General features: G+C 46.1%; 1 protein-coding gene and 1 long non-coding RNA gene across 7 annotated transcripts; one reads left to right on the forward strand and one right to left on the reverse strand.

Annotated features, from left to right (window-relative positions):
- The first annotated feature begins 3565 nt into the window (after nucleotides 1-3565).
- LOC106866227 lies at nucleotides 3566-8907 on the forward strand. 6 transcript variants are annotated; one of them, XR_001406276.2, is made up of 7 exons: nucleotides 3566-4550; nucleotides 4752-4811; nucleotides 5704-5952; nucleotides 6052-6515; nucleotides 6603-6713; nucleotides 7765-8002; nucleotides 8184-8907. It is a non-coding gene; the product is annotated as an uncharacterized LOC106866227 (long non-coding RNA). The 6 variants fall into 6 exon arrangements; XR_001406275.2 differs by having other exon boundaries at nucleotides 6063-6515; XR_002963831.1 differs by having other exon boundaries at nucleotides 5128-6515.
- A 334-nt stretch (nucleotides 8908-9241) lies between these two features.
- On the reverse strand, nucleotides 9242-11369 carry LOC112271043. The gene is made up of 2 exons (XM_024459947.1): nucleotides 11114-11369; nucleotides 9242-10532 (listed from the first exon to the last, which is right to left on the reverse strand). Exon 2 carries the CDS (start codon nucleotides 10502-10504, stop codon nucleotides 9530-9532), a length of 975 nt encoding a protein of 324 aa, XP_024315715.1. The 5' UTR covers nucleotides 10505-10532; nucleotides 11114-11369; the 3' UTR covers nucleotides 9242-9529.
- Between the last annotated feature and the right edge of the window lie 2743 nt (nucleotides 11370-14112).

Below are 14112 nucleotides of genomic sequence, written 5' to 3' on the forward strand. Positions count from 1 at the left end.
AGGGATCAGTGCCCACGCCATCTCCAGAAATAACATTGCCCAAATATTCCACCTTGGGTTGAGCAAATGAACATTTGGAGATCTTAGCTAAGAGTTTGTGATGCCTCAATACCTGCAGGACTTGTTGCAGGTGCTGGAGGTGTGGATCCATATTCTTGCTGTAAATCAGGATGTCATCAAAGAAGACAAGCACAGATTTTTTGAGAAATGGTTTGAAGATGTCATTCATTAGGGATTGGAAGGTAGCTGGAGCGTTGGTGAGACCAAATGGCATGACCAAGTACTCATAATGGCCCACACGAGTCCTGAATGCTATTTTAGGTATATCCTTAGGATTCATCCTGATTTGGTGATACCTAGACCTCAAATCCAGTTTAGTAAATATTGTAGCTCCCATCAGTTCATCAAGGAAGTCCTCAATCACAGGTATTGGGTATTTGTTTTTGACTGTCAAGTTGTTCAGTTCCCTGTAATCCACACACAGTCTCCATGACTTATTTTTCTTCCTAACCAAGATGGCAGGAGAAGAAAATGGACTAGTGTTGGGCCTTATTTCAGATGTGTGCAACATCTTCTGAATGAGCTCCTCCACTGTGTTCTTTTGCTTATGAGGCATTTAAGGTCTCAAGTTTGGTGGTGTAGCTCCACCAATCAGAGGAATCTGATGATCACAGTTCCTAGGAGGAGGGAGACCTCTAGGTGTGGCAAAAACATCCAAGTATTGATTCAATGACTTGGCAATGTTGGCAGGCAAGGTCAAAATGATCTGCTATGGGGAGTGTTCAACTGGTGCGTCAGAGATAGATATCAACTGGATGAAGAATCCTAGAACACCCTTCTGCAGCATTTTCTGACAGCCTTTAGGAGTAATAATATACTGATCCTGTGGCTAAGTATAATCAGCGAATTTGTAACTTGTGCCTTGGTCTGTGAGAATCAAGAATCGATCATTGAAATCCATTGTAATGGGACTGTAGCGTTTCATCCAGTTAACTCCCAATATGATGTCATATCCTTTCAATGACAGTAATCTGAAATCACTGTTGAACTGGTTGCCCTGGACCGAATAAGTGCTGTTAGCCAGAATATCATTGGAATATAATTCTCCTCCTCCAGCTACCTTAACCTTCTTTGTAGCAGCAGGTTGAAATTGGAGATTTTTCTTGATAGCAAAGTTGTAGTCCAAGAAGGTATTAGTACTATCACTATCCACTAATGCCACAGCTGTTTGACCATTGATTGTTAGTAAGAGAGAAAACGTACTTTCTCCAATAGTTTCATTTACTGACTCTGCTGAAATGTGCATAACAGTTTCTTCATGTTCTTGAGCTTGGTGTACTGCCCTCAATGATTTGAGCTGCTTTTTCCACTTCCTCTTCACTATCAGAATTGGGTTGCATTTTAATAGCATTGATTGCTTGTTGCATACCTCTGCACCTGTGACCAGGAATCCATATCTCAGGGGAGTACCAACATTTCCTAGGTTCTCTTGGTCTGTCCCTTTGGCCATTAGGTCGTGCTACTTGTCCAGGAGGGGCAGGTAACCTGGGTGGTGGAGCTGGAGCATGCAATATGGCTTGTTGCTGTGGGGCAGGGTGTTTTCTTCAGAGTACACAAGTAAGCCTGTTCTAGCTGTCTTGCAAATGCATAAGTTACAATTAAAGTAACTGATTTGTGACATTTGATCATGTGTTTGATGTCCCACTGATGAATCTGAGGACAAAGAAGTTCTCAGGAATATATTGATTGTCACTTCTCATCAATTGCATCCATGTTTCAAACTGATCAATGTAAAGATCCACTGAGGTGACTTGCTTGAGTTGTTGGAATTGGTCCATTGAGTCATAAGGACTGGCTTCAGGAAATCTTTCACATAATAGTCCACAGAGTTGGTGCCGGTTCAATAAATTCAGGTTAATACTAGTACTAGCCAGCCAAGTCTGAGCTCTACCCCTAATGTGAGTTGTAGCCCATTTCACACGCTACTCAAAATGAATTCCAGCAAGTTCAAAAACTTTGTCACACTGCTGAATCCAATCCAATGTATTTTCCTTAGTATACAAAGGAATTTCCAAGGATGGTGGTCTAAGGAAAAGTTCAGAATTGTTGTGATGGTTGTAATGGTGTGGGTCATTGGGAAAAGGTTGGTAAGTGTTTATGGGTGTAGTGTATGTTTGTTGGGCTTGGTAATATGGTTGTTGGGTTGTGGTTGTATGTAAGGTGTGTGAGGATTATATGGAGTAGGTGGAAAGAGTGATTTGTGGTGTGGGGAATGTGGAGATGGGAGTGGCCGTTGGAATGTTTGAGGGACAATCAATGTTCCACTGGAGTTGTAATATGGTTGAGTCAACAGATTGGACAGTCCCAAATTGTGGTTGAGTGATTGATAGGTGGTGGGTTTTGGGATCTTGGAGGAGTGTAGGGGTTTGTGGGTTGCATGGTGGTTGAGATGGTTTGTTGGGATAAAAAGGGGGTTGTTTGTGTGGAATTGACTGTAAAAACAAAACTAGATGGTGTCCCTCCTTCAACTATGGGTGATAAGGTGTGTGTAAGAAGGGGTGGTGTAGCCATGCCATGTAACTGAGATCCATTACCCTGCTTCATAGTGCTGCTACCAGAGAGACTAGCACGAGTGCCCAAAGAAACACTAATCTGAGTCACAAGTCCAGCCCATTTACCCATCTCACCTTGCAGAGGAGTATCAACTCTGTTGATGCTGCAGTTTGTCATGGATGTTGAGCACCTCACGAGGTACATTGTCTCTGATTACGTCCTCAGCAGCGCGAGCATCCTCCTCTTGCTTCTGGGCCAACTTCACCGTCGACGCCTCCGCCGTAATCTCCTGAGATCTGGTATGAATCCGCATGGATTCTCAACTTTCTACCGCCGCCCACTCAGATAAGGTAAGGATGTACAGTGCAAGCACCAACCGTCCCAAAAAATTTCTAAGCAAAATCGCCTTCGGCTCACGATTCAAACGGAAGAAGGGGGTTTTACGGCTGAACCAATTTGGTCAGTAACCCTTCAACGATTCGAATCGGTAGGTAGAACCGAGAAGGCTCTGATACCTTTGTCAGCCCCTGAGAAATCTCTTGGAAGAAATCGACAGGAACTAGCAGCGAATTGGGGAATCTAGGTAGCGTTTGCTACAACTAGGGTTCCATGGGAGGTAAAGGCGAGAAATAATGCAGGAAAGTAAAGACAAGAAAAATAGGTTGTTTTTCGTTTCTCTATTCCTCCGAGCCAACGGGTTATATACGCCCGGACGATCAGTTTAACTGAGTTTACATTACTGAAGGTAACTGCGATAAGAATGACAGGGAAGGAAAGATACGGTGCTTAATTACCGCACACGACTCAACCGTCGGATCACCAACGCATGTTCCAGATTGACTGGACCCCTTGAGTGGAAACACCTTCCGGGATATGTCCCCTGGAACTTCTTCGACAAAGACATATATATCTTTACTACTACTTAATTTACAGTTACGTGCGTGGTAGGCTGGTAGGCTCGTACTTCGTCACAACTTTAAACCTTAGAGAAATTACATCTCCATGCAACCGCCCGAACTCCGAATCGTTTCTTCTATTTCGTCTCGCCCAGCCCGCTGCCCACGCGCCGCCGCTCCTCCCTGCCCCGCGCACCACCGCCACCACCCACCTGCCACTCCTCGCGCTCCTCCTCTGCTCGCACCGCCACCGCCCCGATCTCTCTCTGCCCGCGCCGTCTCCTCCTCCTCCTCGCACACACCCGACCAGATCCACCTCCACCTCCTCGCACACGGCCCGCCCGGATCCGCCTTCTCCTCGTACTGGCGCGAGGCCAAGGAGCGCGAGGAGGAGGTCGAGATGCGCGCCGAGGCCGGCGCCCGCCAGGACGAGAACCGCCGCCCGCCAGGCCGATATCCGCCTCCTCCTCACCGTGCCGCCGCCGTGGGAGAGCCGTGCTCCGCCGCGCCACGTCCCCGTGACGCCACCTGCTCTCCCCCTTCTCAATGCATCGAGTGCCCGACGAAGAAATCACCCCGCGCTGACTTGCCCTCCAGTGTTTAAGCATGACCCTAGCAAATCTCTCGCGACCTCGCTCCTCCGCTTCCTACTGCGGTAGACCGGCCCCTTCGTCCGCCTCGGGAGCCAGGTGTTCCAGTTCCACGGAACGGCGGGGTCGGGTGATGGCGAGGGCGAGAGCGACGCCCCGGCCCGAGGGGAGGAGGTGTTCGGGGGCCGGAGGGAGGAGGTGTTCCGGGGCCGGATGGAGCTCACCGGCGTGCAGCCGCTCGTGGGGTCGTTGCGGCCGCTGTGGCGGCGGGCTACGGCATTGGGCTCCCCCTAGGCAGCAGCTTCCGGGCGGTCACGGACCCGGCCATGCTCGGGGCAGCCAGCGTCGCGGGGACTGCCGTGGTAAACTCTATCGTGCTAGAGGTTGCAGCCGTGAGGCTGCATCGACGACCCCACCAAGCTGGAGACCAGCGTCAGCGAGGTGGAGGCCATCGCAAGCAAGTGAGTTTGGATCGCCGGATTGCCCCATATAGTTGCTGCGTTCGTTCCAGGTTTGAATCGTTTCCAGTTATTTACTTCTGTGGAACTCCAATTTGTCGTTGGGTGCTAGCAAATTTCTGGTGTATGCTTTCTCAGTAAAAAATTTCAAATATTTTGTTATGGTGATGCAGCCCGTATAATCACACCTGTTAAACTGTGCACCGGAGAATTGGATGCATTTCCGGTTATCTTATCCTTTTATTTTATCTTAGGTATGGACTCAGTACACAAGATGCAGCCTTCAAAGCAGAGCTCTGTGACTTGTATGCCAGGTGAGCATCGCTGATCTGCATTTGTTTCCCATGACTGTGAACATGGCTATATGCCCATAGAATGACCAAATAAATATTGACTTCTATGTTGAGTGGTAATTGTATAGCGAACTAATCATATGTGTTCCAGGTGCCAATTTGTTCAGAGAATAAATTTTGTCCAGTCTAGCTGATAACTCATTTCACGTATTGTTCTGGTCATGTATTCCTATTGGTGTTTTGTACTCTATTCTGATTTTTGTTTTGCACCTGTCGCCTCTCATTTGTGCAGCCACCTATGTAAGTTCTAGGCTGATAACTCATTTCATGTGAGCAGGATACAACCAAGAGATGATGTGTGCTTCTAGTCTAAACTCAATATGGGTGGTTAGTCATGTTACTTGGTTTGGGAGATCCATGGCTGATAACGAAGTGCAGTTTTGATTTCAAAATTTACTGCACACAAGGCAACATTGCCTTCGATAGTAATGTACAAATAGAAGTTCAGAAGTCCTCCAATTTTTTGTTTATGCTCTTTGGAGATCAGTCTAATAAGAAATACTTAGGTGTCCTGCACCATTTGGACATGACTTAAATTTAAGTGAGCTCAGTCGGCTGCTTGAATATAGAAAATCTACTAACATGTCTACTTGCTATAAGACTAGAACTAACAAAATGGGATTTGCATCTGAGCATGGTGCTTATATTCGCAAACTTCCTCGTGTCTATTTAATAACCGAAAATTGCCAATTAGTATGCTTTAATTTATAATAATGTTTGTTATCATTGTGTGTTAAAATGGTTTTAACTATCACTTGTTTAATATTGTGAACAACTTTGGTTCAAATACTCTTGGAAACACGAGGTGATACACTAATACTATAGTTCAGTTGATATGTTTATACATGTGCAGTCAAGAGGGAGGTCTCAAGAAGAGTGAAGGACAAACCGGAGAAGGAAATAATCACTGTGTAAAGCTGAAGACATTGCAGTTGAAGTCGGCGCTCTATTGTTGGTTGGCTGTGTGTTGTAGCTTTTTTTAAAGGTTGGATGTGTGTTTGTAGAACGCCGAAGAGGATGCATGGGACTCGTTGGAGATACAATCGAAAATCACATTGACATTACACCCAACGCATGTATTCATGAACTAGAAGCAAATGAGGTATGATATTAGTTTTTTCATTATTAGTAGCAATAATTTTGATGTCTCTGCAATCTATTGTTGCACCGTAGCGACGCCCGGCACCTAACTAGTCTTCAGTAAGTTCGCAGTTTCGTGCTTTGCATCCTGACAGTTAGCGCCCGCGAGGAAAGAAAAAAAGAAGGTCGATCCCTTCCGCAGTTCCGCTGCCTCCGTCGGACCTGCCGCCTTCCCTCCTCCGCCCCCGCGCGGCGCGCGCCATGCGCCTCCTCCGGACCCTTCCGATCCCCTCGCGACCTCTCCTCTCCCGACCTAGGCAGGCTCTCGCCGCCAACGCCGTTCCTCTTCCATCACCTGCCCATCCTCTAGGGCCAGACACGGAGGTTGTGTTTGAGAAGGTGAGGGACTTGTCCGTCTTGGGGAAGAAGGGGATGGAGGACGAGGAGCAGGCGGCAGCGATGAGGCAGTTGGCATAGACTATTTTCCTGGTAACATAGGTCCCGCGGCAGCACTATCTCCTCTGCCTTCCCGGCGACGTGGCGGCCTTCTCTTCCTTCTGGCAGCACGTCTTGTCCCACAGATTGGTATGCACGGCTCCTCGTCAGATCCAAATTCATTATCTTCCTTATGCACTGATGTTTTCAGAGACCATTATTTAAAACGAGATTCAGTTTGTTTCAGAGCACCTTGATGAAGGTCTAGGCAAGACTCGTTTGTTTCGACATCTGAAGGCTAGCTCTTATTTCATCACATTACAACTCATATGGCAAGCGCTAAAAGAGGTAATTTGATGAGGCTATCATTTTTTTTGCTTGTATTAACCTTGACACGAGCTTTCTCACACCTTTTGGATTTTGAGTATAGTCTGTAATTAGCTTTTGCTTCCTTAGCTGTTTACTTTCGTACTGGGCTAAAACTTGCGTACGTTTTGGACTGCTCAGCAGCCTGGTGGCTAGGACTCTGCTGTGGGTGAACCTCTGTTCCGTTATTACGATAATGGAATCCGATCGAAAGGTCTTAGGGAAAGAAAAAAAACTTTTGGATTTTGAGTTGCAAACATTGTTACGTGGCAAGTATGCTATTAATTCAGTATACTTTTAGGGTAGTCACAAAATAAAAGAAAGAAAGATCTTACTACATATTGGAATCGTGTGTTCAAACGGAGTGCAAGCAATGGATTTTGGATTGTACTTAAAAAGCCACACTTGTGTTTCGTATATACTTCTCATGCTTTCTAGCATAAAAGTGAGTTACTAAGAAGCTATACATGTGTCCAACTGTCATCAGATCATAATGTAAGCATTCAGTCAGTGAGAAAATAATTGCTATCATGCGTCTGGAATATAGGCATCCTATTGTTCTCAAGCACAAAGCTTAGTGCATGAAAAGGCCTACATAATTCAGTTCTGCCCTGTATCATTGGTAAGCCATTTGTAGCTTTGAGAAATTTTGATGCGATGGTCATCTCATATTGTTAGCTTTCGTCCATGTCCGTAGAGGATACGTTTAGTTTCATCACCTTCAAGCTTAGCCTTTTATTTTCCTTTCCTTCAGAATGGTATTTAGTGGACTCATCAATGTTCGTCCAAGATAAAGACAATACCAAGTGGTACTGGGTTATATACGTTAGTAGGCATTTGCCATGGGTCAGTTAGGATAATTTCACCAGTCTAACAATTTACCAGTGAAAAAATGTTTTGACTTTTAGCCCAGCTGATTTTTCACTCCTAGCTTGATAGGACATGCGAAAATGGGACACTGAGTTACTCTTGTATGTAACAAATATGACGATAATGAAGATCGTTCTGTTATCTTTCTTTTTGCGTATTGCAGGTCTGCAGATCGAGTGGCAATGCCTATCTCAAAAAAGAAGAGTTCAACCAGTAACCTTTGTCTGCAAAGTTTTGCCTTCCTGAACCTTGTAACAAGCTCCCATGCTAAGTTCAGAACCATCAATTTGCTGCAACCAATGCAGTCACATTATCAGCTTGTCATATTTGCATCCGATGGACTCTGGGAGCACTTAACTGACCCAGAGGTTGTTGAGATTGTTGGCAGTACCTCTCATAGTGTAAGTTCCTCACTCTCATGTACATAAATTAATCTGACGAACATACTGCCATAGTGCTTGGCATATTTCTACCACAACTGCGCATGCCATTAAAATGTGCTGTTTCAAATTAGATTTCTCATTATATTACAATCTCACAATTAAGATAGTACTGATATGTAAATGCTAATTTGTTAACCAGCATATGGAGCATGGAGCATGTGTTACTTGCTTAGACTGTACTCCGATGAAATAAGGCTTCCCCAAATACAAATTTTGGTATCTGAAAGGAGCAACTTTCATATTGCATTGATGTTGTAAAACAATATGGATGGCTCTCTACTATCGTCAAAACTACAAATTGCGCATTACCATGGAGTATGGTTTGGAGGTGCTATAGAAAATAGAAACCTTCATGTACTTGTAAATTTCTAATATATCCTCTACTACCATAATATGTTAGGTTCAGGGATTATTGTAGTCAACAAATGCAACATGGTAGGCTACCAATATGCGTCATGATGTGGTGTGTGTTTTCATCAACTGATGCTTCTAAAGTCCAGTGATCAGTGGCAGACAAACTCGTAGATAACGATGTTATGCAAGATTTATATAGCTTAAGATGGAAAGGGCGAGCAAATTCTCACACTTAAGGTCCGACGCAAGTGGAGAATACATTGTCATCACTCATTTTATTATTGTTGGATAGTTGCAAATTCTGCAAAAGTATGTGGCAGCGTGCAGAGGAGCACACCTCAATTTTGTGTCAGTTGTCATGATAGAAAGCTAAATCTAAGTTCATTTCCGTTTCTCACGAGTTAATAATTGGTCATTTTGTAACTCTTAGAGGCTTCTCACTACTCTTCTATTTCTGATCATGCGCTGGAAGATGCACCTTTCATTAGTTATTACTTGGGCCCTGATAATATCTTTTCTGTTCATGAGGAAAGAGCACGACTGCACGAATTGGATAAAAGAATTATCCGGGTTCCTGACTGTTATTGTGGTTGTAATTACTTGCAGTGTTGTAATTGTGGTCTTCATCTGATGTCTCTCTTTAGACAATGTTGAAATTTTCTAAAGTAAATATGCCTCCACACTTATAATTTAGTCGATAAATTTATGGCATATTCCTCGATGTCTGTTTCTCTCAGATCTTTTCATCGTTCTTTAAGATGGACGGGCATGGCAACGACCGCTTTTATGGTCTACTATGTAGTTTGCACGATGACACCCAGGGGGTGGTGCTGATACTTCACAGGTAAAGCCCCCGTCTGTTCAAGAGAAATCACCTTACATACTTAACGCTCAGCTGAGCTTCTCTAAAACAAACAAGTTCAATTTTACCAAAGTTAACCTTAAGACGAGATAAATGTTTTTTAAACAGCAACAGAAGGGAACCGACCGAAATACAGTGCTAAACGACCACGAACACACGCAAGCGGTCGATGACAAGCTCGCACAGATACAAGTTATACAACTGATGAAGTAGTGATGATCACATCAGACGGCAAAGCAAATCTAATCCCACCGAGGCAGCTAGGATTATCATAAGCCAGTAGGTCGGATGGTAGGTGGCCAAGGAAACTCGAACGCGTAATCCAGAGATGGACGCTTGCCCCGGAGCGCGTTCGGCAGGACGGACGACGAGAGCTCGGCGGTCTCTTTGTTGAGAGCAACAACCCGTCCGTTTTCAATCTTCCAGTAGGCGGATCCCCCGGTGCTCCCTGCGAAGCTGATCGGCACCGTGGCCATCCAGTAGTCGTTGCCGCACCTCGCTGTGCTGCTGCCACGCGCGGCGGCGGGTGAGGTCCAACGGCCACCAGCACCAGCGGCGGGCGAGAAGGCGTACGCCTTGGCAACTCCATCACAAAAGAGCACGCAGGTGACCCTGAAATTCGACAGGCTGATGGGCGCACCTGCGTCGTCCTCGCCGTCGAGGAGGAAGCAGCCCATGAAACAGCATCGGCCGTGGAACCACGCCGAGGAAGGGATCTTCTTGTAGCGCCGTGCCAGGGGGTCGCAGATGGCGAGACCTTTTAGCGGCGCGCAGCCGAGTTTGTCGCTGAACTCCATAACCAGCACGAGTCCGCCCCGGACGTCGGCCAACTCCCAATTGAATTCGCCGTATCGCGTCCGCGGGAGGAAGTCGAGCGCGAAGAACCCTGCGGCGGCGGCGACGACGTCCTTCCAAGGTGAGGAGGACGAGGGGACGAAGACAGGGGAACGACCGGGCGGACGCGCGGCGGCAAAGTAGCCGCCGCCGGGCTCCTCGACGCGGTAGTGGCCAACGGCGTGGGGGGGTGGCGCGCCGTGCTGAGAGCCGACGACGCGAAAGGCGTCCGCCGCGATCACGCGGCGCCAGCGCCTGCAGGTGAAGGCGGCACGGACGAGGTCGACAGGCGAGGTGAGGCGCAGGAACACCAGGCAGAGAAGCTCGTCAGGGATGGCGTCAACCTTGTCCTCCGTTGTCGATTTGCTCTGAGCATTCTTGCGTGGGCGACGGCGACGGCCGCTCCCCATGGCCGGCTGACCCTTGATTCGGTTTATTCTGCAGAAAATAGCCAAAATACCACTGGTCAAAACCGAGAAATCCAAAATAACACTGAGAAAACCAAACTTGTGGAGATGCCACTACAGATTTGGTTTTTGATGCCGAAATACCATTATGCTCTTACGTCTTCACACACAATAAGTTTCTCATTTTCAGCAGCTTTTCAACAAGATTTCAACAACATTTTAAGAATTCATCAGCATTTCTACAGTAGATCCACAACGGCATTTGTACAACAGCATTTGTACAACAGTTTCAGCGGCATTCTTACAGTTCCCACAGCATTTCGACAGAATTTTAGCATAATTTCAGTAGCAATAATGACATAATTTCATAGGCCAATGATCCCCAAAATCATCGCACTGGTAGTTCAACATACAACAACACATCAAAAAGTAATTCTCGTAAGCAAACGACTAAACTTGTTTGAGAGGACTACTACTAGTAGTTTTGCTCCTCGTAGATGCACTAGGAGGTGAAGAAGCCTTTTGCAATGGCTGCACTGCGCGTCGCTACAAAATTCTCCTACCAAAAAGACTAATCCGAACAGGGCACAAATCGGAAGGAAAGGGCTGTACCGGTGCAGGTGTTGAAGTCGTCTTGCAGTGGAGTGGGGCAGGGCCGGCGTAGAGCGTCCCGCGACAGGCCCGTGGAAGGTGGAAGGCGCCGGTGTCAGGCGTCGCTGCGACGGGCAGAGGCGGCGGACGACACCCAGCGACGGGTTCGTGGACGGGGAGAGCCCACGAGACGGGCAGAGAGCGCACTCGCGAGAGGGATTCAGAGGGGAGGGAGGCGCGGCGATGTGGCCAGCGGGTGCGCCGCCATGGCTAGGGGGGGGGGGAGGGTTGTCCCGTTAGGCTAGGTTTAGACGAGGAGAGGAGAAGATTTAAAGGCAAAGCTATTTTGGCAAAAAAAAAACTTCACGGCGGTGTTGTTTTTGTAAATTTTGTTTTTTTTTTCGTGCTATTTCGGAACTCTCGGTTTTGACTAGTGGTACTGCGGCAATTTCCTTTTTATTCTGTTTTCCGAACAAGGAAGGTTCTGGGTCCTTGCGGAACCGCCTCGGTCACAACATGGGCCGAGAGAACCCTTTGTTGCACATGAGACATCGTCACGCCGCCTCCCGTTGGACTAGCGATCGATCCATTTCTCTCCCGAACCCGCCCGTACGTTTCCCATCTCGTCTCTATTCCCTCCCGTGTAAGCTTTGTTGCCGTCCCTCCTGGTCCCTCTCCTGCCATGCCTAGAGGCACGGACGCAGTCATGCAGATTCACGGGGCGGGGAGAGGCGAGGGAAAAAATTTCGTGGGGGGGGGGGGGGGGGGGGGGGGCGGGATTTGCCGCACCACGCGCAGGAGAGGGAGACGGACGCGACGCCACATGAAGAAGACGGCAGCGGCTACACCCTCATGCAGGAGGAGGGTGGGTGCACTCCATGCCGCGGCCACGCCCCCATGCAGGAGAAGGAGTGGCTGCGCTCCGCCGCAGAGGAGAAGAGGACAGCCGTACTGCCGTGCAAGAGGAGAATACGGGCACACAACTGTGGAGAACCACTTGCATTCCATTTCCCTCAATTTTTCCTTGTGTAATCGGTTCAGTTTTTGTCTTTCATAATCTTATTACTGCCACCACAATTTTGAAATATTGTGTTATTTTGTTCAACGATTGATTTCTGTTTCTGGTTGTAGTGAAGAGCATTTTCTTAGTTGAATACAAGGAGATGCACATGCTCTGAGTTTTGAAGATGGGTCTATGGATGGGCTATATTGATGCCTTAAAGATGAGGACCCACTATGTCACGGTAGATTACCAGACCCATTTCAAAGTGCGTCAATTTGGTTTGAAAGTGCGTCAAATTTATATTCATGATATTTTAAAAGTGTTGAATATACTCGTGTTGGCAAAAGTATTTAACGCATTTTTATTGGCAAAATCTGCGGTTGAAGTGCTAAAATTGCGGTTAAAAATCAAAATTAACTACATTTTAACAAAGTGCGGCTAACATAGTGCGATCAAATGTCAACCGCCGTGAGATAGTGTACCGTGAGACACACGGAGATAAGATGGGTCTATGGTGGGTCACATAAAATCCAAACCTAATGAACGGTTAACTTGATGGAGAAGAATCAATCTCATCTCTTTTAGCTCATGAATCTTCTACGGTCGCAGCATGGCATCACCACTACCGTAGTGCTACGAGTTTAGGGTTTAGGGTTTAGTGTGACGTCCACCAAACCGATGGTATATGCTCTTTGTAGTGTGGCTGGGCTATACAGTAATTTTAAGGCTCCAGTTTTGGTGCTCGTCCATTGAAACTTCACCTATTTTTGTACTCCCTCCGTCCCATATTCAATGTCTCAAATTTGTCCAAATATGAATGTATCTATATCTAAAAAGTGTCTACATATATGTAATATTTCGACACTTAATATGGGACTATGGGTGTACAAACTAAATCACCACTCTTTCTGCCTCCCATTTTGATCATGACATATCCACAATTTACAAAATGACAAGACACGGCGATTCATGAGGAATGAGCAATTCCATCAACACAACAATATTGCTCACGAGGATCATCTTTGCGGCTAAATTTACACAACATGGATTCAAGATATTGTTCACGAGGATCATCTTTGCGGCTAAATTTTGAGGGCTCTGACTATGTAGGCTCCTCCCCATGACCCTGTTAATACCCTTAGGGCATCTCCAAGGTGGCTCCATTTGTCCTCTCGATTTGTCCATTTGAGGGGTCTTTGAACATGGGGTGAACAAAATATCAAGTTTTTTAATGGTAATCCCTCATTTATCTCTTCATGAGTCTTTGACATGTGAGCCAAGAAGACAAGTGTATAAGGTTTGGAGAAGTTCTGCACAAATACTCCGCATGCTCTCCCCAAATTTGGGGAATAAATAGGGAATGTGGACCACTTTTGGATAAATTAGGGTTTTCATTGGTTGAGTATTTTGTTCATGAACCCTTATATGGATGAGAAAGATTTGTGGGGTTCCCTGGAGATCCTTACAATACCATACCATGCCACTCGAGCATCTTCATGAGATTCCAGCTTCTCTACGTGCTTGTGTTATTATGTTGGCATAGTCGATTCAGTCACCTTGCGGTGTGGTTATATTTATTTTTTTGATGCAAGGTGTGTTTATATATTAGACCGGTTTACATGTGTTGGACTGAAACAACTATTTTTCTACCAACTTGTACACATATTTAACACAAATTTTAACATCATAAGCACTTATTTTCGGACGGAGTGAGTAGTATATAGCGATCTTTACTAATTTCAACAGATTTGGCTCGGACGGAGAGAGTAGTATATAGTGATCTTCGCTAATTTCAACAGCTTTGGCTCGCAAGAATTAGAAATCGAGAAAAGAGATGCACACTTCTGGTTTTTAATACTAGTATATAGAGATCTTCACTAATATGGTATGGAAAAATTCTCTGAAAAGTGAACTGAAAACATGCATTACATTAAATTTGGAGTTGAGCAGTGAAAACCCGAAAATTCCACGTTGCCGTTCTTCCGACTCCTGTGATCCTGTCCGAGGTCCATTTGTG

The sequence above is a fragment of the Brachypodium distachyon genome, chromosome 2 (genome assembly GCF_000005505.3).
Source record: "Brachypodium distachyon strain Bd21 chromosome 2, Brachypodium_distachyon_v3.0, whole genome shotgun sequence".
NCBI lineage: Eukaryota > Viridiplantae > Streptophyta > Magnoliopsida > Poales > Poaceae > Brachypodium > Brachypodium distachyon.